At 41.6% G+C, this 23,006-nt stretch overlaps 2 protein-coding genes across 8 annotated transcripts in view; one reads left to right on the top strand and one right to left on the bottom strand.

The window, feature by feature from the left end:
- The window catches only part of LOC124222480 (dynein regulatory complex subunit 5), a 58,139-nt gene that overhangs the window by 25,106 nt on the left and 10,027 nt on the right, over positions 1-23,006 (bottom strand). For all 7 annotated transcript variants that reach the window (XM_046633487.2, XM_046633488.2, XM_046633490.2 and 4 more), the window contains 5 exons: positions 22,272-22,509; positions 22,051-22,206; positions 21,584-21,698; positions 19,571-19,758; positions 17,878-18,037 (listed from right to left, as the gene is read on the bottom strand). In XM_046633487.2, coding sequence (XP_046489443.1) covers positions 17,878-18,037; positions 19,571-19,758; positions 21,584-21,698; positions 22,051-22,206; positions 22,272-22,509 — 857 coding nt within the window. The remainder of the gene's footprint in view (positions 1-17,877; positions 18,038-19,570; positions 19,759-21,583; positions 21,699-22,050; positions 22,207-22,271; positions 22,510-23,006) is intronic.
- LOC124222487 (Kv channel-interacting protein 4) overlaps positions 1-23,006 on the top strand; it is a 49,805-nt gene that overhangs the window by 20,289 nt on the left and 6,510 nt on the right. The window lies entirely within an intron of this gene.

Raw genomic sequence — 23,006 nt, 5'->3', positions numbered from 1 at the left:
CAGATAAACGGTGGATAATTAATGAAAATTTCCGAGAACCAGATGCAGGGAGGGAGTAACACGGCGTGCTGTGAATTCGTGGGTCGTGAGGGACGGAGTAGGAGGTGAAAAATATGAAGAACAATACCAATTACTCGGCGCACGACGAATGATGATACCCGTTTATAACGCTCCTCATTCCCTGTAATAAATCACGCCCCGCGAGTCCAAACAAACTAATCTGTAGGTATGCGGACCCACACTCGACAATTTGAGAAGAGGATTTGTAATAAGACCGGTCAATATGATTAAACCCTGCTGGTTTTTCGTCCGATTCTAATGTTTTTTGGGTTTATTTTTATCACCGTAGAGATCTCCGGTGATCGCATAAAATAAATTTTTTACAAACGATATTTGTTGGATGTTTTTCAAACAGTTTGTAAAAATCTAGCTAACGAGCAAAATGAGTCCAGAAACATTAGAATCGAATAAACAAACACGAGGGTTTAATCATTCCGAACGTTCTCGCCGTAAAACCTTTTCTCAAATTGTATTTTATCTAAGCTTCAAGGCATTTGAAACTGCTTGGATTTGTTTCCGTTACACGTGAGAAATGTTATTTCATTCCTGTCCACTATTGTTGGCTCAAATAAGATTACTGGAAATATTCAAACCGGTCGTACTCTTCTCCTAACTTTTTATTCAGATAATTAGGTCGATTCATTCTTAATAAACAGTGTATCTTGAATGGTAAACAAAAAAAGAAAAAAATATATATATAAACCAAAGTCGATCCGGTTAGGTATACAGGTATAATTTCGACACTAGCATTATACGGATACGGTAATTAAGACCAAATTTACAATTCGTGGCGTATAAAATTGCCCTTGGAATTATCTGACGAGAGTAAAGCGTGCTATTTAGATTCGCCCCATTATGCGACTCGGTGCAACGCCATTCGGTTTATTTTCGACCAGCCCACGCCGTGGAAAATAGCGTAACGGGACGTCATAAGCGCCTGAATAGAAGCGCGTTGTGTCTAATTATACGTAATAAGTGCAGCGCGCATCGTGTTCGATATCCGTGCGATACATTGTTGGTAAATTCGTGTGCAAATAATTATTCTATAGCTGCAAGCTTCTCAGGGAGTCGGAATTAACTGGAAACTGCGCACATTGCACGGCGATATTACAACGCGATCGGTGCGCAAACAAGCGAGATTGCGAGCCGGAATGCAAACACCTGCTGCAAAATTCACGTACGATTAGCAGAATTTAATATGACTTATCTCCCGTGCACACGTACACCTAGCTCGTGTAACCTGCCTATCCTAGTTCAAACACTCGGTGGAATTTAATCCCCGGAAAGTCGACGATCACTGCTAAAAAGCTCTCGAGGTTTCCGGTGACGCAGTTTTCTCTTATTGAAAAAAAAACGAGAGAAGAAGAGCAAAAAGAAATAAAAAAAAAAAAAACAAATTTGTCACCTAATTACAAAATACTTTATTCACTTCATGCGAGAACAGTCGACAAATAATTGTTTTTAACGTTGAAAATTTGCTGTACGTATGTACAATGTAGCTGATTTCTACGAACTCGCATTAATTTGAAACTCGTAATTACGGGACGGCAATTAATCGCGGACAGCTCGACTCTGCGCGTATCTGACTCGTCCTCGAATTTCGAGTTAATTTGATTCGATATCGTCCCGGATATCCGAAGTGGATGGATTCGCCGAGTTGCCGCTGGCAACTGCGAGTCGCCCAACTCTGCAGATAAGCAGAAGCCTATAAAATTTTCATGTGTATGTGTAACACGTACAGTGCCGAATATACGAGAGTGAGAGAGAAAGAGAGAGAGAGATAGATAGGAAGAAATAATATCTGCAGCCCCATTATTTTCCGGATGGAGATATTGCGGGTACGCGTGAACAAAGGCGGTTCAAGGGGATGATCAAACTTCCAACTACTTTGCCAGGGGGGGGGGGGGGGGGGGGGGTGGTGGTGGTGGTGCTGCTGCTTCTGTAGCTACACGCGAAGTAATCTAACTTGTTACCCCCTCCTCCAGGCCCCGACATCCGACTTATAAAATGAATTTTATCCGACGAAAGTTTTGATCGTCGCAGTGTAGATAATGCAGCGATAAGAAGTCCTTCGTCAAAGAGGGTTTTGAACAATTGAATGGAACAAAGAGAGCATGATCGTTTTCAATTAAGCAAAACGTTTACGCTAATTCATGATGAAATCTGACCGCGGTGCGTAAGTAAGAGAGGAACGATTCCGGGGTAAAAGTAAAGTGAGATAACGGGAATCGCAGACGTTATACCTAAATTATGCGAGAAAATTTCTTCGTACACCGAAACGGTCTCATCACTTACCTATCACGCGTGTTACGGTGCAACGCATTTAATGGATCGAAAAACTCAGCGGTCGCGAAAGTTTGGCAGAACCATCCTTCAAAGAGACGTTCCCTCGTGTCACGGGCCCGTTCGGATCTGGAAAGACGACCCTTGAGCTTTGCGATTTTGAAATTTGAATCTAATATTATCCTGAAATTTCAGCTAAGCCGCCCATTCATTCCGAACGCGAGCGTGTCGCGAGACTCGCGAGTGTCTCAGTTTTGAAACCGAATCGTGTAATCCCAGAGGGCGCGGTAGGAAGACGTCTAGTACCTGGTACTCTATGCGAACACGATCATCTCGGAATGACGACGAGTCCTCTTCGCGCACAGAGTGGGCCTCGTCTCTGCGATAAAGCTCCACGTAATGTATAGCTATATGTGTTTCTGCACGCGGGGGAGAAATTCGCGCAAAAGAGCCACTAGAGCGGCTCGGAGCGAGGCTCAATCTAATCGGGAAACCAACGTCTGAATCATTCGAGCGTGTCATTTTAGAGCTTTCTTTGCCGCCAGAAACAACTCGCGTTTGAAGTTCTCTCCTGCAGCTGTGAAATTCCGAATTTGTCTCGTTGCCAAGAGAATTTGAAATTTCCTGAATGCGAACCTATCGTCAACTTTTCATCGATTCTTGTAGCGTGAATTACGCAGAGTTTTCATCCGCTGAACTTAACAATTTTGAAAATTCCTCCAAGGTTCGATGTTTAGAAATTAACCGCGAAAAGCTGCGAAGATGTTTTCAGCTTCGTTCGGGAAGGTAGAAAAAAAAACGCATTCATCTCAATTCAGGAAAGGTTACAAATCACATTCTGAACCACGGTACATTTCGGTCGCCTCCAAATCTACGGAGACGTTTGGAAGACCTAGCCGGCTCATTCCAATATATTTCACGGCACGATCGTCTTGCTCCTTCGTTTCGAGATGCCAGTTACTGCGCGGTACGGTCCTTATAATACAATTCGACGTCTACGACCTTTTCCCGCACCTGCCGATGAGGTCGAGGTTTCCTCAATTTCCCAACCAAGGGCCGAGTGGCAAATGGCCCAATCAGGACCAAGGCAGTGTCTTCACAGCGTTTGCGAAAGGTGAAAATCCCAACGAGAGGATCAAATTTCACGGTTTGACCCAGTCTCCGGAACCAGGTCGCGAGGTATCATTTCAGGTTTGGTTTAAGGTACCCTGAGGTGCCCTTTATCTCCAAACGAGGGACAAATCAAAGCGTAGTGTGAAATTGCTGGTTGGAAATATAACGCACGCTCGGAAGCAGCTCGAGGAAATTATCTTTCCGTGGGAAAATTTTGGTCCGTAGGTAACCTGGCAAAACGAGGGTTGTCTGGGAGGCCGGATGTCTACGTGCACACTGAGTTAATGGGCACCTCGAGCGTAACGTGCCAAAACGCTTATCCCGACCCGTAACCAGTTTACGTCAACGTTTTGCCCTTCGCCGTCATCACCAGGGCCACCCCATTGTTTTATAAATTGAGCGTCCCTGCCTTGCGATGCACGCTCCTTAAAACCGTTGAACTCTTTCTGTTCTCTAAGCTGTTACATCGGATCTTTGGCCTCCGTCGCGATCCTTTGTGAGAATCTCCTTTTGCCCCGCGTCTTGACTAAACGTTTCTTCGCCTCTGTTCTGGCTGAAACGAGGAACGGGTATAGAAACTAGGCCGCTTGTTGGAGGAACAATAGGGGCGTAATTGCTGCGTGCATGTTTGCGTCCAGCGTAGAAAGTGCCATTTTGCCAAATAGTTCGCCATTTTGTGCGACTCTTCTTCCGCATACCTGCAATTGCGCGTTTCCATATATTACACCGCGACCGACTCCGGCTTTGTACCAAGTTCGCACTTCTCGTTCGTAACCAGGATGCGAGTAAATGCCAGTTGTAAAAAACCTGACGTTTCTTTTGAACGTCTTAAGCGCGGTGTGAAATGTTGATGGATGAACGGAATGTCGGTGAAAGTAATCGATCCAACGTGAAGATTTTACCATTTCGGATCACGTGCCTTCAAAACACGCGAGCAAATCATGTCGAAGGAATAGTAGTCGGATAGGTTGTACGAATAGCTTCTTCGGAAAGAAGAGATTAAACTTTCTCGGACAAAGTATTTGCCCGCAGCAAGTAATCCGTCGGGGATTCACTTGTAGATTGAAAATGAATTGGACTATTTGGACTTTGTACCCGGGTATAAAATGTATAATTCGCATATACCGAGCGTTTTCTGTGAAAGTTCCCGCCTCGAAGACAAGAGATAAACAACCGATGCGACATTTGAGGGTTGTTTTACCGATTCGGAAAAGATGTTATCCGATTGGCACGGTCTGAGTCCACCGTAAAGACAAGCATTTTCAAAAATTCCAGCACAGACGTAAAATCTATATCGTAGGCTTTGGCTGCCTACTTTTACAAAAAACACCCGGTGTAATAACGAATCTCGGCGAGGTAGTTGGGAATTCTACAAATTTCACAAAGCATTCCTCTTCGGGATACCAAAAATTTTTACCCCTCCTCCTCTGATTAAACCGATGCCAACATATTTCACCAGGCTTCGAACATAACCCGCTTATGTGACCGAAAAAAAAACGAACGCTTGTAAAATCTCCGGACGCTGGAATTTCGGCTATGGGAAAAACGAGACCCACGCATCCTCGTTGCGGGCGGTTTATTGGAATTCTCAAACTATGGCCGAGACCCCCAAAAGCATCGGAGGTTTTTCTGCCCACTTCTGTGAACCGGCCAATAAGTGATACACGCGCCATATGCACAAAGGCATAATATATCTTATTTGCAGGATAATCGCCATGCCTCGAGGCATCCTTTATACGCTGAACATTGATGCTGGAAAAATTCTTGGCTCGCTTCATCCTTGTTTGATTACCGATGAACGCGATACAAGTATTTCAGTGGCTTTCGGGGAACCCGCGAAGCTACTAAGAATGACGCCGAAAATTCCGGAGGGAAATTCTTGGTCGGAAAATGTGAAATTTGAATATTCTAATCCTCCGTGGAACCGCGCTTGGATGAAGTGAATTTCAATCTACGGCCGCGGGTCAAAGGTTAGTCGCGGTTACTGGTTACAGGCACTGGCAGTTACGTGTACTTTCATTTTTTCCGCCTGTGATCTGATTAGAAAGTCAAAGAGTGTGAGACTTTGATCTTTTTGCGAAATTCGTGGCAGACCGCAGTTTACTCTGTGAATATTTATTTTTCGTTACGTCTCCATTTACGTACGGCGACTTACTCTAATCGTGGCTTTATACCATTCTCGTGACTGATTCTCGATAACTCTGATAAGAACTCGGTGTTCATAATAACACGGTTCTGCTCGCCCAACAAGGTCGATGCCACGCCCAGGTAATTTAGGGTAACCCGTCATACCGTTTCGTCTTATTTCGAGGAAAAGCCTCTCTGGCTCTCGACGCCTCTTCGAGGAAAGCGCCGAGTGCAAACATTTTCATCCTCTTTAGACGAGGAGCCCTTTTATAGCCGTGTATAACACGCATCTATAGATAGGATACGTTTCGCACCGCAACGAAGACGTACGGTTGGTCCTACTTTTTGTGCACATCGATTCTTAACGCGCATCGTTTCGATCTGCGCGCGAGAAGAAAAACACGTAAGACCCGAAGTGGATGGATTCGTTTGATGCTTTCGTGGTCCGATTTCGCGTTCTTTGAAATCGTTAGGAAATATCAATTGCAATTCATAAATTGGCAAAACCGATTTATTTCCACGGAGAAAATGGTTTGTTTCTACAGCGTTGACAGCGTGGCGAATAATTTCGAGGGGAGCTGAAAAGGTGCGGAAAAATACAACGTACGTAGTATTCGTACCAACTCCCAACGAGCTTTCTGACGAGTCAAAACGGCGATACGACCCGCCACACATATCGTACACACGAGGGGGAAGGAAAACCCTGACGCAGGGAAAATCCGCGGTCGACTCAAAGGATGAAAAATGTCCGTTCTTGGTATTTAGTTTATGGTGAAAAGCTCTTGACAAGCATGAAATTCGAGCCAATGGACCGCAGGACGTAGTTGACGACGGTTTAAAATTCAAAGTCAATTAGGTATTCAGGTTACGGTGCGGTTCTTGAGCTTTGAACTTGACTCCTTACGCAGCTCGCTTCTCTCCACACAAGCATCTACTTGGTGCTTATTTATCTCTCCGTTGATTTTCCACTGATAACGGACGTTCGCAGCTTTCGTAGTTTTTGCCCGCTGAGTCGAAAGAATGAATCCATTACCAGGAACGAGATGAATAAGATTGCAGTGCCGTATGAGTGGAGGAGGGCCGAGAGGGCAGTGATTTATAGAAACTGACCGGAGAAATTCAATATCAACGAATGGTTCAACAAGTAAGAAAAATCCACGGGCTGTAATATCGCGACGAGAGTAACAGACTCTCCAGCATCTCTCTGTACGTATGTCTTACTCTCTTTCTCTCGTCGGAGAAGAAGTTTAGTTGGATACTGCGAGGCTGCGAGATATTGAACATATACGAGTGTATATGAACAGCGAGATATTCTCGCTTGTTATTTAATAACGACAGAGAGCGTCGCGGTGACCACAGGATTAAGCTGCCGTTGCCTTTCGCTTTTCGCAACGGTCAGTCGGCTGGATCCGCTGGCTTAATGCGAGTTCAAAAAAATGGGAGAGTCATTAAAGTACTAGATAACGCTTTTTTTGCAAATTTTTGCCTCCCACCTCTAGTGATAACCATTGGTAACGATTGGTTGTTTTGCTCACTGCTGTTTTTTAACGTTGGCTAATGCTTTATCAAATTTATTGACAAATTTATTCCTACTTCATTAAATATTAATTGTTCTTAATTATTGCTACACATTAACGTGTTCACTAAAACGCGAATTCATCATTCATCGAGTATTAAATACATTATATATTGTCTTTTTTCTTAAATATCTGCAATAAACATTATATTTTCTAAAATATTATTATTGAGCGATTCATGCATTATTAACACCTCCTTTTAAAGACACTTTTCTAATCATTCTCAAGCAAGAAAATACGTTCTCGTACAAGTGTAATAATTTTTTCAAATGTATATTTTAATAGGAAAATTGAAATTTTAGTTTTTCAACAAAATATAATATTTCATAACTGATGTACGCATACCTGGAATGCTTACCCGTGTTTTAGCGTCAGCTAATACTCGAATGGTCCCTTAAGAAATAATAAGTCCAGTTCGTACTCGACCCAGAATTTTTCCACGACTGACGATGAGAATTATTTTCCTCCTGCCTGTGAACGTAACCAGTGATCTTGCGTAAATCTAAGTAGACGAGCTACCGAAGACAAAGTAGTAATCATTCTCCGAAAGAGTCTTAACGCCTCGAGACTCCGAGAAGTCTTCTTCCCTCTTTTCCTCCCGGCTTAACCATTATCGGCGTCGCTGTATCTTGGCGAGGAGCGAAGTTCATTTCATCCACGTCTGGATAAAATAATGCTTTCGTAGAAATAAGTATAGATGCAGGATGAGTCAGCGAATATTTCCGGATGAGTAACTGCACTTATTTTTATTGTTTTTTTGTAAATTTAGAATTTTACGGTGCAATTTGGGTCGTCGGCCCTGCAATGACCAGCGTCTGATCGATTCTTTGATACAAAATTTATTTCTCGCATATCTCACAGAATTCGTCCGTTGCTTAAGTTTGGTTTGAATGATGAAATCGATCTTGTATCAGTTATCATTTCGGTTGTCTGTAGATTCGAATTCGTATTAATCATCGTAAGATGGAATAGATTCCGTTTACAAAATAACCAAATGACGTATTCAGATGAATTTTTCTCATATATGTATCATTCGCGATTTCTGATCAACCCCTAAAATATTCCCTCTCGCATCAGGCACATCGCCCTTTTCAAATCGAGCGTGCGCCCCGTCGCGTCGTCCGACCAAGAAAACCAGGATGTAACGAGTTATATTCCACGAACATAGACGATCAGGCGGTGAAACGGCGCGTTTTGCCGCGAGTCAGATATGCCGGGCAAAAGATACGAAAACTCGTGGGTTATATGATAAGGGAGCGAAGAGAGAAGAATCGCGGTAGCGACGTATAAGTGGAAAGGGACAAGAAGAATGAAAGGTGGTCGTATACACACACGCGTCCATGGTACACGTCCCAGGCGCACATGCGAGATGAGAGCAAAGTGTGTTCTGAGAGGAGAAAATGAATGGAGGGGTCGGGGGTAGGGAATAGACGAGAGAGGGACGGAGCAGAAAGGGGGGTGAGAGGAGGCGAGAGGGGGATGCTGGGCTCTATCGATCTCCTCTCCTCCGAGTATGACGTCATCAAGTTCTCCCACCACCGCCGCCGCCGCCCCGGCACCCTCTTCAATGGGGGCTGACACGCAGGTTGGTATATGTGTGTGTGCGTAGGTATAATCTGGCCATGGGGATGACCTTCTGGCTACAGGACTACCAGCAGAAGCCAAGTGGGCGGACGGTACTTAGGGCGAGATCCTCGGCTCTCTCGATCCAGCTGTAAACTCGACCGCTGGGAGAAAAACAAACCCGTTCTCAGGGCGGTTCGTTGAGACTCGGATGTGTACCCTTGGTGCCTTCGAACGATCGGAAAAAGGCGGTTATAGGGCCGGCCTGTGGGGAGTTACTCATGCTTTAGTAACCAGCAGCCGATGTCGAGTAGCCTCTTTTATAACAAGCTCGAGATATCTTGATGAATCGTGATGTAGGGTTAGACCCGAGGTTTCTGACCATTCCTGTACCGAATTTCACACTGGTTGACTGATAAGTTTTCAAATATCCAATTACTCAATTTCACACTGAAATCCGACCTTCAACAGCTACAGGATAGAAACGTCCAACAATTGATTGTACAGTTTACTGATCAGGCGTAATGAACATGCGACCAAAAAGGATATATCATAAATAAATACCGGTAGCGACTTTCCGTGGCTGAATTCCGTAACCAACGTCCCTCAGGTTCTGGTTTTTACTTCGCGGATAACACTTTGCTGCTTTTTGACAATGTTCGCGTTTCCAAGGTCGATCCATTCCCTTCCGAGGTCACCCACCCCTTGGACTCTACCCACGGTATCACCGAGAAACACAATGACCCAATTCTCCAACTTTTCCCCAACGTGCAGCTGTTCTCCTCTCTCTCTCTCTCTCTATTTCGTTTCGTCTCTGTCACATCGTCGGGCAAACGCGTGACGTCATTGGTGCGTCACTACAGCCGTAGATAAATGGTTTGGAACACGATCCGTCCTTGAAGAGGATCGAGTGAAATAAGAAGACGTTGCTGAACCGGAATCGTGACGTCATCTCAACGATTGCTTCACTGTTTTTACAAACCTGTGTATTTCACGTGCAGAAAATCATTCGAGAGTATGGAATCGCGTTCCGCGATGTGAAATCCGACCGAATCTCCTAATGAAAAAGTTGGGAAAGGCGAGGAAAAACCGTACGAAAAATTTCGAAGAATTAGAGATGATAGTTAATACAGAAGAAACAACGTTGCTGCTATGTGATGCAGAAACGGGTCTAACCAAACGGAATACTGGATCAAAGGGACCAAAATTCAACAATCTTGAACGTTTTGATTATGAAACCTTTTCTGAAAATGTTGATAATTTGGCTTTTGTCATGAGAGTTTGCTCAGGTTTATTTCTATTACATATACTAACGATGTTTTATCATTCGAGTTCACTATCAATGGAAGAAATCGATTGCTAAAGATGTTTGAAACGGTTTTTCAACTTTCGATTTACACGCCCAGCCGATTCAACCGTAAAGAGTTACTATCGGTAAAATACATTTCAGATTGGCCATACTTTATACGGTCTGATTCAAGACCAAACAATACCCGCTACTTATTGATTAGGAACAGACTTCGAAGTCGGGGCTTGCCTGATTGTATCCAAACTTTCCAAATTCGGTAACAAATCGCCGAACGGTATTGGGCGTGGATTACCATTCGAGATTTATCGATTTCCGCCCCAGGATTATTGCGCAAAAATTTAATGTAGAAAAGCGCATTGGGCTATCTCCCAAATGCGAATCGTTTTGCATAGAGAAATCGTCTTATGCAAAACAGAGCCGCAACGCGACGTGCAGGAGAGGAAAATGTAGTCAACGACAAGGCGGTCCGAATTGCAACTTCGGCGAGGAAGTTTATTCCGCGAATAACTGTGTCTCTCCTTAAACTTATCGCCACGTATAAGCTGCAGCCAGAAGTACCTGCCGCAACTTTATACGTGTAATAATCCGAACAGCTGACGCAACGGACTCGTATCGAAACTTGATAAGAAATTAACAGTCGCCTTTGAATTGCTGAATAACAGAAGTGGCGGAAGATGTTCAAGGTGGACCGGGTGTGAATTCTACTCGAAACTTGAGTCAAAGCTTTATTTCATGAGATTTCGTTGCAGCAAAACTTTGTAGCAAGTCAACGAGCGCCGTCCGAAGATAAGTTGAAAAATTATGGAAAACGAGGTGAGATTTTATACCGCAGGAATGAGAATTCTCGAGACAAGCTTTGTTCTGGCCGTTGAATTCTAACTTGGCGGATTTTAAAAGGTCATATTTTCCGGCTGAAACTTGATCCCGGTACGTTATGCACTCTGGCACGAATGTTTAAATCGTACGTAAATTTTACAGATTTCGTTTCCCTTTTTACGCGATCCTCGTGTTATATTTGAGAAAGGGGATCGGGGCGAGTCCGCGGGGCGCATTCACGACGATGCGGCAAGCGTATACGTTTCGTGAATTTTTGAACCTTCAATTTGTTTGACTGAGTGGGGAGGTGGCTGCCAAGGAGAGAGAAAGAGAGAAAAAAAAACCATCCTCCGAGGGTCATTTTCGCTTTTTAGTGCAACGGACTGCGAGTTATGACGGACATCTGGCCGTTGGACGATGGGAAAGTGAGGTGAGGGGGGGATGTGAGGGCGAAGGAAAAAGAAAAACTGGGTAAATAAACGAAATGAACTTCGCGAAGCGTGAAAAATTTACCGCCCAGAAAATAACCCCAATTTTCTCACCACTTCGCAATTACACGAGGAAATATCACATCCGTTTCGCGGATATTATATATATATATATATATATATGAATTTTTGTTTCCACATATTTAATAGTTTTCGGAATAGAAAATAAGATGCCTGTTATAATATGAGCCCTTGATGTTAATATTTAGTGCTTACTGAACGCAATTTTCCATTTTCCATTTTCCATTTTATTAACGCGCGAAAGTAATTTCGGTTATTTCTGAATTTTTAGGCTCAGTAACAAGGCAATGTACATAAATGTCCGATACATATTTCTGCAAGGAATCCAATTCTCTACAAAAGAGATGTCTTATAATTTTTTAATACATCAACACTTTTAAAAGTTACTCAAGGTAACAGTTGAAATTATGTAAAAATTCGTTTTTTTTTTCGAGATTCACTGGGAAAATACTAGACTTGTCACAAAATATTGTGGGTATTTTGCAAAGCATTTCAATCGTTATAAAATCATCTTATTCAATTAATATTTAACTAAAGTAAATTTATTTTTTGCTAAAAAATGGTGCATTTAAAGTGGAATTGCGTATATTACATATTATTAGTTATAATAATTACAAATTAATTTTACTTAAATTGAAAATTAATCGAATGACATGTCTTTATAGCAGTTGAAATGCTTTACAAAAAAGTCTACAACATTTTGTGACACGTCTAGTATTTTCGCTGTTAATTCACCGAATTTATCAAGCGCATTTTTGCTGCAATATCGCGCCGTTTCAAAGAGTAAAACGATTATACCTTGTTCCACGCTCAGCAGCTGCGGAATACTTGCGAAAAATCTACTTTGTAATTCACTTCATCGTCAAGCTTTCGGATGGTGGAATGCGTACTGCACACAAAGGGAAAAGTGCGCGGTACGCATAAAATATTATTAATTTTATAAAATTAAATATTATAGCGCAATCGCCTGCAATCCCACATACGTCACGACGAAATTGGCATCTTTTGCCTGAGGGAGGGATCGGAAGTGTAAAAACACAAGAAAGGGTAGGACTGGAGGGAGGTAAAGGAAAAAAGACGAAAAAAAAAAAAAAATAGAAACAAAAAAAAAAAAAAAATAGAAACAAAAAAAAAAAAAAATCACATAACGATGCACGGGGGTCAACGTGGTAAAATATTACCAGGGTTTGTTTTGTCACGAGATCGCTGTAGGATACGTGATACAATAGGTTATATATATAGGTTAGAGGTATACGTGTTCGCAAGCCTCTTTTTTCCCCCTTAAATTATTCACGAATGCGTCGCCGATTGAACAAGATTGCTATTTTTTCGCATTTTTCCCCCGTTTCTGTTATTTCGTTTCTATTCTCTACTTGTATACATCATTTTTTTTTTTCTTTTTTTGTAAATTCACTTTTCTTCTTGTACCGTCTAATTTTCCGTGGTGTGGAAATTATTACACGTTTCACCGCTGCGGGTCAAAGGCGAGTGAAAATTAGGTAGAACATCGACACCGTGATGACAAGTTTAATTACGTATGTATGAATAACAATACGGTGAATTATCGGCTGCGTTTCAGCTGGCGAGAAATAAAGGGAGCCGAATTATGACATCAGGAAGGAAGTGAGCTAGGTCAAGAACATGACGCAACTTCCTGATGAAAGAAAACTCACATCCGAGGATAAGCCATCACTTTTCGCCTCGTGAAATGGTGCCGCCGGTTGTTTGATCGCTTTGTGTTTATTATACGGATAAAGAAACGCGGCGTCACGTCAGAAAAGAAATTTCACTTCCATATATATATATATATATATATACTGGGTGACAATTTTCTTTTGATATTGAACTCGGGGTGCAATAATATTTATATGAATTACTAGGGGCTTCGGCAACTCTGAGCTTCGCACCTCAAGTTCGAATGTGCTTCGCGCCTGACTTTTTCACGACTAAAAAAGCTACCAATTATCCAAAACGACGTTAATTGCAATCCGAGAAAGTAATTGTAGGGATACGCATTTTCCCTCGCTTTATTCAGTAGCTTCAATAACTTCGCTAAGCGACCATTTTCACCCTCGCCTGTATATTTAAGCGCAAATCGTCCGTAATTTCCTTATCCATATTCGTTGGGTACTAAATAATCCGAACGATAAAAAAATAAATGTATTTTCAAAACTGCGATTGCGATTCATCGCGATAATGTCCCGAACAGACAATTCCAATAATCGAACATTTTTATGGTTATTCCTTTCATTTCACTGGTTTCAATCACTTTCTTTTTATGATACTAATTTTTCTCAAACAGAGGTACAAATTTTTATCCATCAGGATGACACGTGAATAACAGCTAAGGAAGGGGACTTTAAAAAACTAACTTCGTAGCGTTGTCGATGCGTCTTAAAACCGCCAACATCAAAAAAATGAAAAATTACCCTTAACGTCAGCGTACATATACATATGTATGAAAGACCGTGTCGCTGAAAAATCGTAAAGATATTTCTATTTTCACTTTTGTAATACTTATTTACCTTTGCGTCTTATCGTCGAGTATGATCTGCGTGTATAATGCGCGCAGAGAAGGAAAAACGGAATTTTCAGCCATTCCAGAGAGCGTGGGCGAGTCACGCGTGGAATTCGTAACATGTAATCTAATCTAAAACAATGAAATTATTCCACGCCCGACACGCCGAGTAGTGCCTATCAAATGAATATCTAATTAAACACGAGAATGTTGTGCCTCGGTCCGTGTGACCGAGACCGAGAGTCCAGGCTGACTGGAATAATGTGCATACCTTATACCTTATACCTACGCGTATAAAGACCTAAAGTGGCATACGACCGAAGCCAGAAATCTACTTATGAATTTATTATACTTATATAACACGGCGATGCAACGATTAACGTTGCGTCGTAACACGTAGTCGTTCTCCAGTCTGATTTCATTTGCATGGTGGGCGGTGTTCTTTCTATTCCGCAAATATTTTTCCACCCCGTCTGTTAGAATTAATTACTATTTAATTTCTGGACGCCGGACGGCTCGATATTATAGTCTTTGAGACGAACTTGAAATCGACCGTTAGAAACTCCGACGCGGAACGTACGTTGCGCAGTCGATGATCTCGATCCAAGACCGGGTGGGAAATTTTTATTTCTTTCTTTATAAAGTCATTGTAACGTGACTTGAATTTTTCATGCCACGCCTGCATCTACATTTCTGATCGAATGAACAACCAGTTTGAACCTCATTGATTTTTCACAGGATTTTATAACTGTATGATCCTTAAATTTCGAGACACGTACGGTCATGATTAAAATGAGTGTGTATAATATCTCTCCCTTTCTGATTCGAGCTGTTTCAAATTCACACATTCGCATATCTAGAACGGTAGACATGTTTGAAAATATCGGGAGAAAAAATTGACCGATATTCGTGTTTGGATCGAGGTTTAGAACGCGCGAATATTGTAGAACTAGATCTGGTCAGTCATGCATGTTTTTGCTGTTTTTAATCACAATTCGCTTTGTTTCCAATGCAATATTCAGACCCTGTGAAAAAAGAGAATAAACCAAGAAGGAATTGTTAGCGGTTCACTTGAACCTACGATTTTAAATATTCCACAGCAGTAATTAAGCGATCCAACGATCACGGAAATATGTTCACACAAATCGCAGGAGGAACTTGAGCGTTGAATAAGCCCTCGCAAAGCTGTAAAAAAACGTCAAATGTAGCCAGATTGAAAAAATCCCTGCATATCTCATTCACACAAATTGACAAAAAAAAAAAAAAAAAAACAGAGCCATTTCTCTGTAACATTTCTGAATCACGTCTACTCGACGCGTGATCTAAGTGCACGGTATCAAGTGCACTAAAGGCACAGGTGCTAGATCAGAGGGGGCGTAAAAAGGCACAAGCATGTTATCCGACATGAATAAATGTTTAGCCAACGTTGCGCGAATCGCACGAGTATCGACGTCCACGTTTCTCCAGTGAATAATTGACGATTCGTGCAAACTGCGGGGGCGTAGATGTTACCTGTATGAATAGATTGCGTGAGTCGATATCGCTGCGAATGGGCAGCTGCTAATATTTCCGATGGGGAAACGCAACCGCCGAATGCTATACTCGTAATGGCACTGGGTCAGTGAGCCAAGGGAATTCGCGGCGTCGAAAGATCGAACAGTGATTGCGAGCCCGCTGAGGCAAAAGCAGCACGCGATTCCATATTCCAATCGGAAATCCAGACTACAATTCCTCCGGAATTTCAGAACCACGCGGAAGACTTTGGTCGATGAGAATTCGGTCGTATCGTTTCTCTGTTTTCCAATATCGAAATGCTTCTTTAACGAGAAATCATTCGTCCGACTTTCTTTGATTCACAGTTCCTTGATCATTTTTTTTTCTTCTATTTTTTATTCCTTTTCATGTTTTAACAGCTTGAGACGGAGAAAATCATTTTTCTAATCACCCTAAATACCGGAAAAATTAATCAATTGGTTCGGAAGTAATCTAATTGAAAAGTTAAACGAATATTCGGTCGAGTTAAAAAATCAAAACCTTTCGTTCATGTTTTGCAATAAAATTTTTCCATCATTTCACTCTGGACGTTTTATTGAATTTTTAGGAAATTCGTCTAGAGCTTCGTGTACGACCTTTACAATTATTTAATGATTCTGTTATTGTCAGTCATGTTAAAGTTGTCGCGTATTGCAGTTTTAGGATTCTATCAATTTGATGCACACGATTAAAAGTATAACGTAATTTTTTTCCTGAGAAATTCCAGGAGAATTGAATGTTTCACGCATGAATTAAAGGTCGCACGTTATCTACGTGAAAATTTGCTATCAACCGGTATAAAGTTCACGAACATTTTCGCTGTTTTGAGTAAAATTCATTTTTTTACGCTCGAATTTTCGACGGATTTTAAATCTATGTACAATAACCCTGATGAATTTGTTTTCTGCCCGAATTATAGGTCAACTCTGTTGTTTTTCGGGGGTTTGTAAAAAATACTAAAATCATGAGAAACGCATGGGAGAGGTTATTTTTGTTTTCTTGCGAAATAAAACTGCCAATATTATGTTATGAAGTGTGAGAATTGGTCGTACAATACTTCCCAACCACGATGACATACCTTACGTACATAGGTATTGTACATATATTATACACGTAGAAAAGCGTTTATAGGATACGTCAAGAATGGAAGTAGAATAACGAGAGGAAAGGAGAAAGAGAAGAGGTAGAAGCGAATGAAATTGAAGTAAGAACGGAGGATCGTTTCCTAACGATTTTCCAAATTATAAAATTTTATTCGACGGAGAAATAACCGCGAGACGAACGGGAATAAAGAAAGACGTAAGGCAAGTATAAAAAAAAAAAATAGTCTTCGTATACCATAAATATAAAGGAAAAAAAATATACGCTGGGCAATAACGCACGGCAAAACGGCAGCTCGCCGTTTACTGTTCAGTAAAATTGTCTTCTTTCTTGAATTTGATACCGTAACCTGCTGTAGTGACGTCATAATATAGATATACATACACGTAATCAGCAGCAGCGTGAGGCGTAGGTGAAGTGATTTGAATAGAGCTCTCTGGTCGCGAGAAAAATAAATCACCTGAACGTGAAGTTTCTGTTCGGACAGAAAGAGAGAGAGAGAGAGAGAGAGAGGAAGGGATGGAGGGAGAGTGACAGTGCGAGACACACAAAAACGAGGAACTTTACGCCTTTTACATTGGGTGTATGAAATACTGACGGGAGTCATAATTGCCTTTGTAAGGTTCAGCTATATGAGTACATGATTTGATTCAAAACACGCTATAAACCGATTTACACTTCTGGAACTTTAAACATATCGCACCCGTTGATTTGCAGGGCGTATGAAAAGTTTACAACTTTTTTCCTGTCAGGGTGGATAAAAAGTATTAACTACATCCACAATCGGGGTTAATAAACGGTTGGAATAACTGCTGTCGTCACGACTTGTAGAAAGATGCATAAAAAAAAAAAAAAGAAAAAAAAGTGGCACAATATTCATTTTACAGCTTATAATATTCCCTTCTTCCACTTTATACCACCTTCAAAAGAACAGCCAAAGTCGTTCTTATCCCGCGTTAATATCACAACAAATCAACGCGGTCGCCATACGTGTCTTCGCAGCTGTGACAAAAAGCCGGACCGAAACATTCCGCAAAATTATGTAGATCAAATTTTTCTCTAGGGATTAACTTTGTCGAGGTGAGAATAAATATCTCAAAAAGTTTGACTCGTGATTTCACGTTGCTACGGGTCTTTAATAATTGTGTATAGAAATACGCACGGTTTTTATTAAAGAAATTTGATGTACAAAGTATTATATAACGGTTTCATCAAATTAAAAAAGACGCAGGTATTTATCGGGGTGAGTGACTTGGGTGAATTTGGAGACAGAGTAAAAGTAAAATGCGGAAAGTATCTCGAAACGGGAATTTACAGAACTAATACCTATTCCCCAGGGAGAATCGCCGACCTTAAACGCGAGCTTACCGAGGTTCCGGGGCTTCGTTGGCGGAAACTGGTTCGGTCGACAAAGTTTCTTCATTGGTTGCCGACAAGGTCATCGATGAACTTCCGACCTTCGACCTGCTCGCCGAATCGTTACGAGACAATCTCTGGGCATTTGAATCGTCAACAGCACTCCTGGACCCTTGATTGAAAAGATTTAAAGTCAAGGATACAGAATCGTTGGAGGCTCGAGAGATTTTAAAATCAGTCGTGGAGGATTTCGAATTTCAGACAAGTGTTACATTTTTTTGCAGCAATGCATGAAAACGACCATTTTTTAAATTCTCAAAAACCGTATTTTCTGTTCCAAATATTTCTAGACCGGATTCATCATAGACAGATTTGAAAAATAAAAGTTTAGAGATTTTTTTGTACATTTTCAGACCGCTTAAACAATATTTCAGTATCAAAAAAAGTGCTAAAAAAAATGGAAAATATCGGCCCATCATGGGCCTGGTCTTGAAATGTTTCGAACAGAAAATACAATTTTTGAGAAGTTTCTGCGAACGTCAAAAAAGGTGGTTTTCAATATCACTTTGAATATTTATAAATAATTGACCGGTTGAATAAAAAATCTGACAAAATTCAGTATACGTTTGAAAGCTAGGGCAATTGTACAATAAAATTTGACCAAATCAAAAATGGCCAGGGTTAGACTTTGGTCAAGTTCGCATGAAATTCCCCATAAATTATGTTTATACTCGTTAAATCGCGAAATACGATAAATGAGATTTAGATCGGTTGACACAACTGTAACTTAGACGTTTCCGTTTCTTATATACCGGAAGAAACTTTCGTGCGATCGTATCTGAAGGATATAGAAAATCTGCGAACCGTAGAACGCAAACGGAGAAAGAAATATCCGGACGCGAGATAAGAAGCAATCGTGAATTTCGCGTGACTATAGCGGCTACAACATCATTATCAGAAGCCTCGAGCGAAATCTCACAGTCAAAATAGCGGCGTTCATTTCACTACTTTCCCTTTATTATCATCCTTCTTCTTCTTTACGAGCGATTTAAATTTTAGAATATTAAATTGTACAGCGAGCAGTTTATTTTTTTTATTTTTTCATCCACCTTGATAACGTAAGAAGAAAAAATGGGCTTTGTCGTTCACGCCGATTTTATATACCGAAATTTTCTACCGCTTGCATATTTGAATTTATCCAGTAATCCAGTTAAAAATCTTAGCTCAAAATATCGCGCGCAATATCCGAGAGTATAACAATTCAATGTTTCACGCGAAACACTCCATCGTATTAAACACCATATAGATAGAAAAATAAAATTGCATTCACGCGTCATATCGGATAAAAGCCACGAGTTTTGCAACCAACAGAAATCTGCAAGGGTCTTCGAATGACTGTACCGCGGAAAGCATTAAATTTTCCGTATGAACAAAGTCTGCACGATTGATCATAAAAAAAACTACACCTCCCAAACACTACACTTCCAAATATGTCCTGCACATAAATCGGCCCGTTGAAAACTTATCGCACAAGAGAAATAGATTCGAAATATATTTTATAATACATTACTAGTTTGAGAAAATTTGTTTTCTTACGCGGAATGAATTCACCGAGCTTTGTAATAACCTCAGTGAAATCCCTGAATTATTATACCAGCGAATTATATGGAAATAATCGAGGCGCATCTTGTCGTCAATAATTTACCTGTCATCATCCTTGAACGCGTTCGGAGATTGTCTTGGAATCCAGCAGGAATTTTGGCAGCGGGGGAAATTTGCATCGACGTATAAGCCGGCGGAACGGCGAGGCTGACCCCACGTGGATACGTACTACTGGAGCTCATTCTGCTGGACATTTGACGTGGCCGGTTCTGTCTGTGAAATTTCTTGTTTCTGGGAAGACCGATTTTCTCCTTAAGAATTTTTCAACGTGTCTTGTACATGCACAGCTAAATTTCCGACATGGAGAATCCTTGGCTGATTATAATTATTATACTTATTGTGCAACTATTGTGAAATACAGTCCAAATATTGACTTGGAAATTTAATTGAATCAACAATAAATGTATCAAAATAATACGTGTGAATGATTCTAGCTGACATAGTTTGGTATGCAAACCAAAAAATAACTGGAAATAAAAAATGACAAAATCGAACTTGTCTACATTCCCCGTTTATACTCTCTGCACAGACCTTTTTCTAGTTGGGATTTTTTCGGCATCAGCTGTAATCTTTTTCCGTAAAGGTACGGATCTAGGTGAAAGAAATACTCGGTCGTACCGACGGTAACTCAATTTCTAACCCTTTACAGAGGGCACGTTGAGCCGTCTGACGTCATTATAAATTATCTGTTACGTGCGAGGGTATTTATTTCAAAGCTCTCCGACAACGCGGAGGTGGTTGATGTTGTTTTATAGCGGGAGACAAAGGACAATTCCGATCGAAATGTATGAACCGGCGAATGGATGATTGCGACAATCGGAATTGAACAATACGTCGAGTTCGTTCAATCGTTACGTCGAACAGAAAAACCAATTAATTTGTACCCCCTCACTGCCCGCCATATTGTAGGTTTATTACGGTTCGAAAATTATATGGAATTGAGGCGACGTCGTAAATTCCTATCGCAGTCCAATTACGTTAATTACGTAATTTCTTGCTGCAGGCGCAATTGAAACTATTAAAGCGATCCCGAACAATTAAAAGAGATACAAAAAAAAAACCAACGAAATGTTTAATTGGTATGGTAGCAAGCCCAAATGGCAAAGTGGATTTTCACCACGACGAATAGTCATATATCACAACCGATTTACGGTTGAATATCCTGCAGCGAGGGTGGCTTGAATCCAAACCGGCCTCATTATTTACTTATCATGGCACTCAAGCCTCACTTAGAAAGGTACCAAGCCAGCACACTTTGTCTCCGTCCAAACGTTTTTTATTTTTTTTTCATCTATCATTCAGGGGTTTTAAGACCCCTGAAAAATCCAAACAATTATGGTGTTCGTTGGTTCGTTGGTTAACTGTAGAAACAGGTAATTAATTTGTCGCGTAGTAAGAATTTTCTCAATTAAATTCGTTGTTCGTTTTTTTTTTGTTTTTACAATTTATGGTGAAACGGCTCAGAATTGAATCCTCATTCTTTACCTAAACGGAGCCAGGCTTTCAAAACACTGACGAGAGACGATGGAAGAATCTCAATCCGTTTTTCGAGAGCCTCGAGGAACAGCGTCGTTCGATGAATTGAGACTCGTGCTTTTAGTCCTTGAACCCGAGAAAGGCCCTTTACAGCTTGATCTGACAATTTAGTTCGGACGGTCCGAGTATTTCGATTTTGCGCTTCGAGTACAGGATAATCGAATTCACGTGTAGCAGAGATTGCTGGTGATAAATACGTCGTCATGAGACCAGAACGAAAATCCGGCTACTTGTACATTATGCCTGCTGCTCAAGTCAAGCCTCGTTATTTTGCGACAATTTGTCATTCTTCGGGGTGGTAAAAAAAGTCAGGATAAAACATTAAAGGAAAAGCCGCGTAGCCGTGGCACAACTGGACGTCTGCCAAAACGAAGATTCATCGTCCTGCAGAGCATGGCCTGCTTCGAGATCTACATCCTTATTCCCCCAGGTTCTAAGACTTGGCAGTTTTCTTCAAACTGGACCGCGATACGTCCTGAAAATTATTCTCAAGACCAACGGCGAGTGCTCATCGTCTTACCTTGCGACGGACTCGCTGATCGTGTACTCAGACTTCTTGGAAAAATTGCACATCCTGACGTCGAGACCGACGATGAGGTTGCAAGAGGTCACCGCCACTTCGAAAGCTTCTCCAGCTGCAACGCAAATGAAAACATCATCCGAATTGTCTCGTTCGTCGTAAATTGTCCCTGCGTCGCGAGGCTGCATCGACTGGAATACCGGAGCCAAACAAGTGAAATCCTGCAATTCCACGTGATTGCCGATCGACTCGTGAAAGCATCCACGTATTTCACGGAACATTTACGATGCTTTAGAACGCGGGATCGTCAATTGTACACGAAATACGCGGACCGACAAACAAACAGCTCCGATTGGCTTGTGTACCTAGATATATATTCCGAAACGTGACGTTCCTTCTAAAGCTCGCGGGTTGTTCGACTTTCGCATGGCGTGCAGCTTCTCGCCTCTAATGTCCAGGTTTCTTACCGATCGGTCCAAGCTCGTTGTTCGACAGGTCCAATTCGAGTGTCGGCGATTTTACGTAGCCGGAAGCCAAGCATTCGGCCATGTTTATTCCGCCCTCGGTGGTCAGGCTGCAACCGCTGATGTTCAAACTCTCGAGAGTCTGGTGGCGCAGTATGACTGGACAGAACGAAAGCCCGGTAAAAGTGGTTGAATTGGCCAAGTATTGAAATTTTTCGTCTTACGTGCACAGATATGATTGCCACCAACGTCCGTCAGCGGATTGAGCCGCAGATTAAGCTCCTTCAAAGGCGCGGACGACTCCTGAAGCAGTCCGTGGACGATGCCTTGAGCCCCACGAGCCCCGATGTAGTTGTTCGCCAGGTGAATGATCCTCAGCCGTTTATTTATCGTTAGATATTCACCGACGGCCTGGGCGCCAAGATCGCCGAGTTTGCAGTGCGAGAGATTCATTTCTACGACCTTTGGTGAAAGAAAGTAACTGCGACGGTATCGCTTGAACGTAATCAGCGGTAAGCGAAGAACGAAGACGGAGGATCGATGATTCCCGGATAACGTTAAACGCGGCATTTAAAACTGCAGGAAAAAAGGCTCTGGGGGTTGAACAGCCGAGATTTTATCACAAATCGAGTATTCGCCGGTATTATATTGAGCGAAACACGCTATCGCGGCGTTATCGCAATCCGCGGCAGTTTGATGACGGTGAAAATAAAATGAACAAAGTTCCGTTTCATTTTTTGTTCCCCCGTGGTTTTTTTCTACATCAAATGGAACAAAGATAACGCGTGGTACAGCGGCTGCTGCAGGGAATAAACGATGCCCAAAATTGGCGGCGTCGACGCGTTTAAAATTCAACCGCAAACCCGTTGCTTGCATATAATATTGTACCGCAATCGCATTAATGCTAGGATTCGGCCAATTTTCGTGCAGCTTGTTGCAACTTTGCAGACAATTATATT

Source organism: Neodiprion pinetum, chromosome 6 (assembly GCF_021155775.2).
Source record: "Neodiprion pinetum isolate iyNeoPine1 chromosome 6, iyNeoPine1.2, whole genome shotgun sequence".
Lineage (NCBI taxonomy): Eukaryota > Metazoa > Arthropoda > Insecta > Hymenoptera > Diprionidae > Neodiprion > Neodiprion pinetum.
This window is presented reverse-complemented; position numbering and strand designations above follow the sequence as displayed.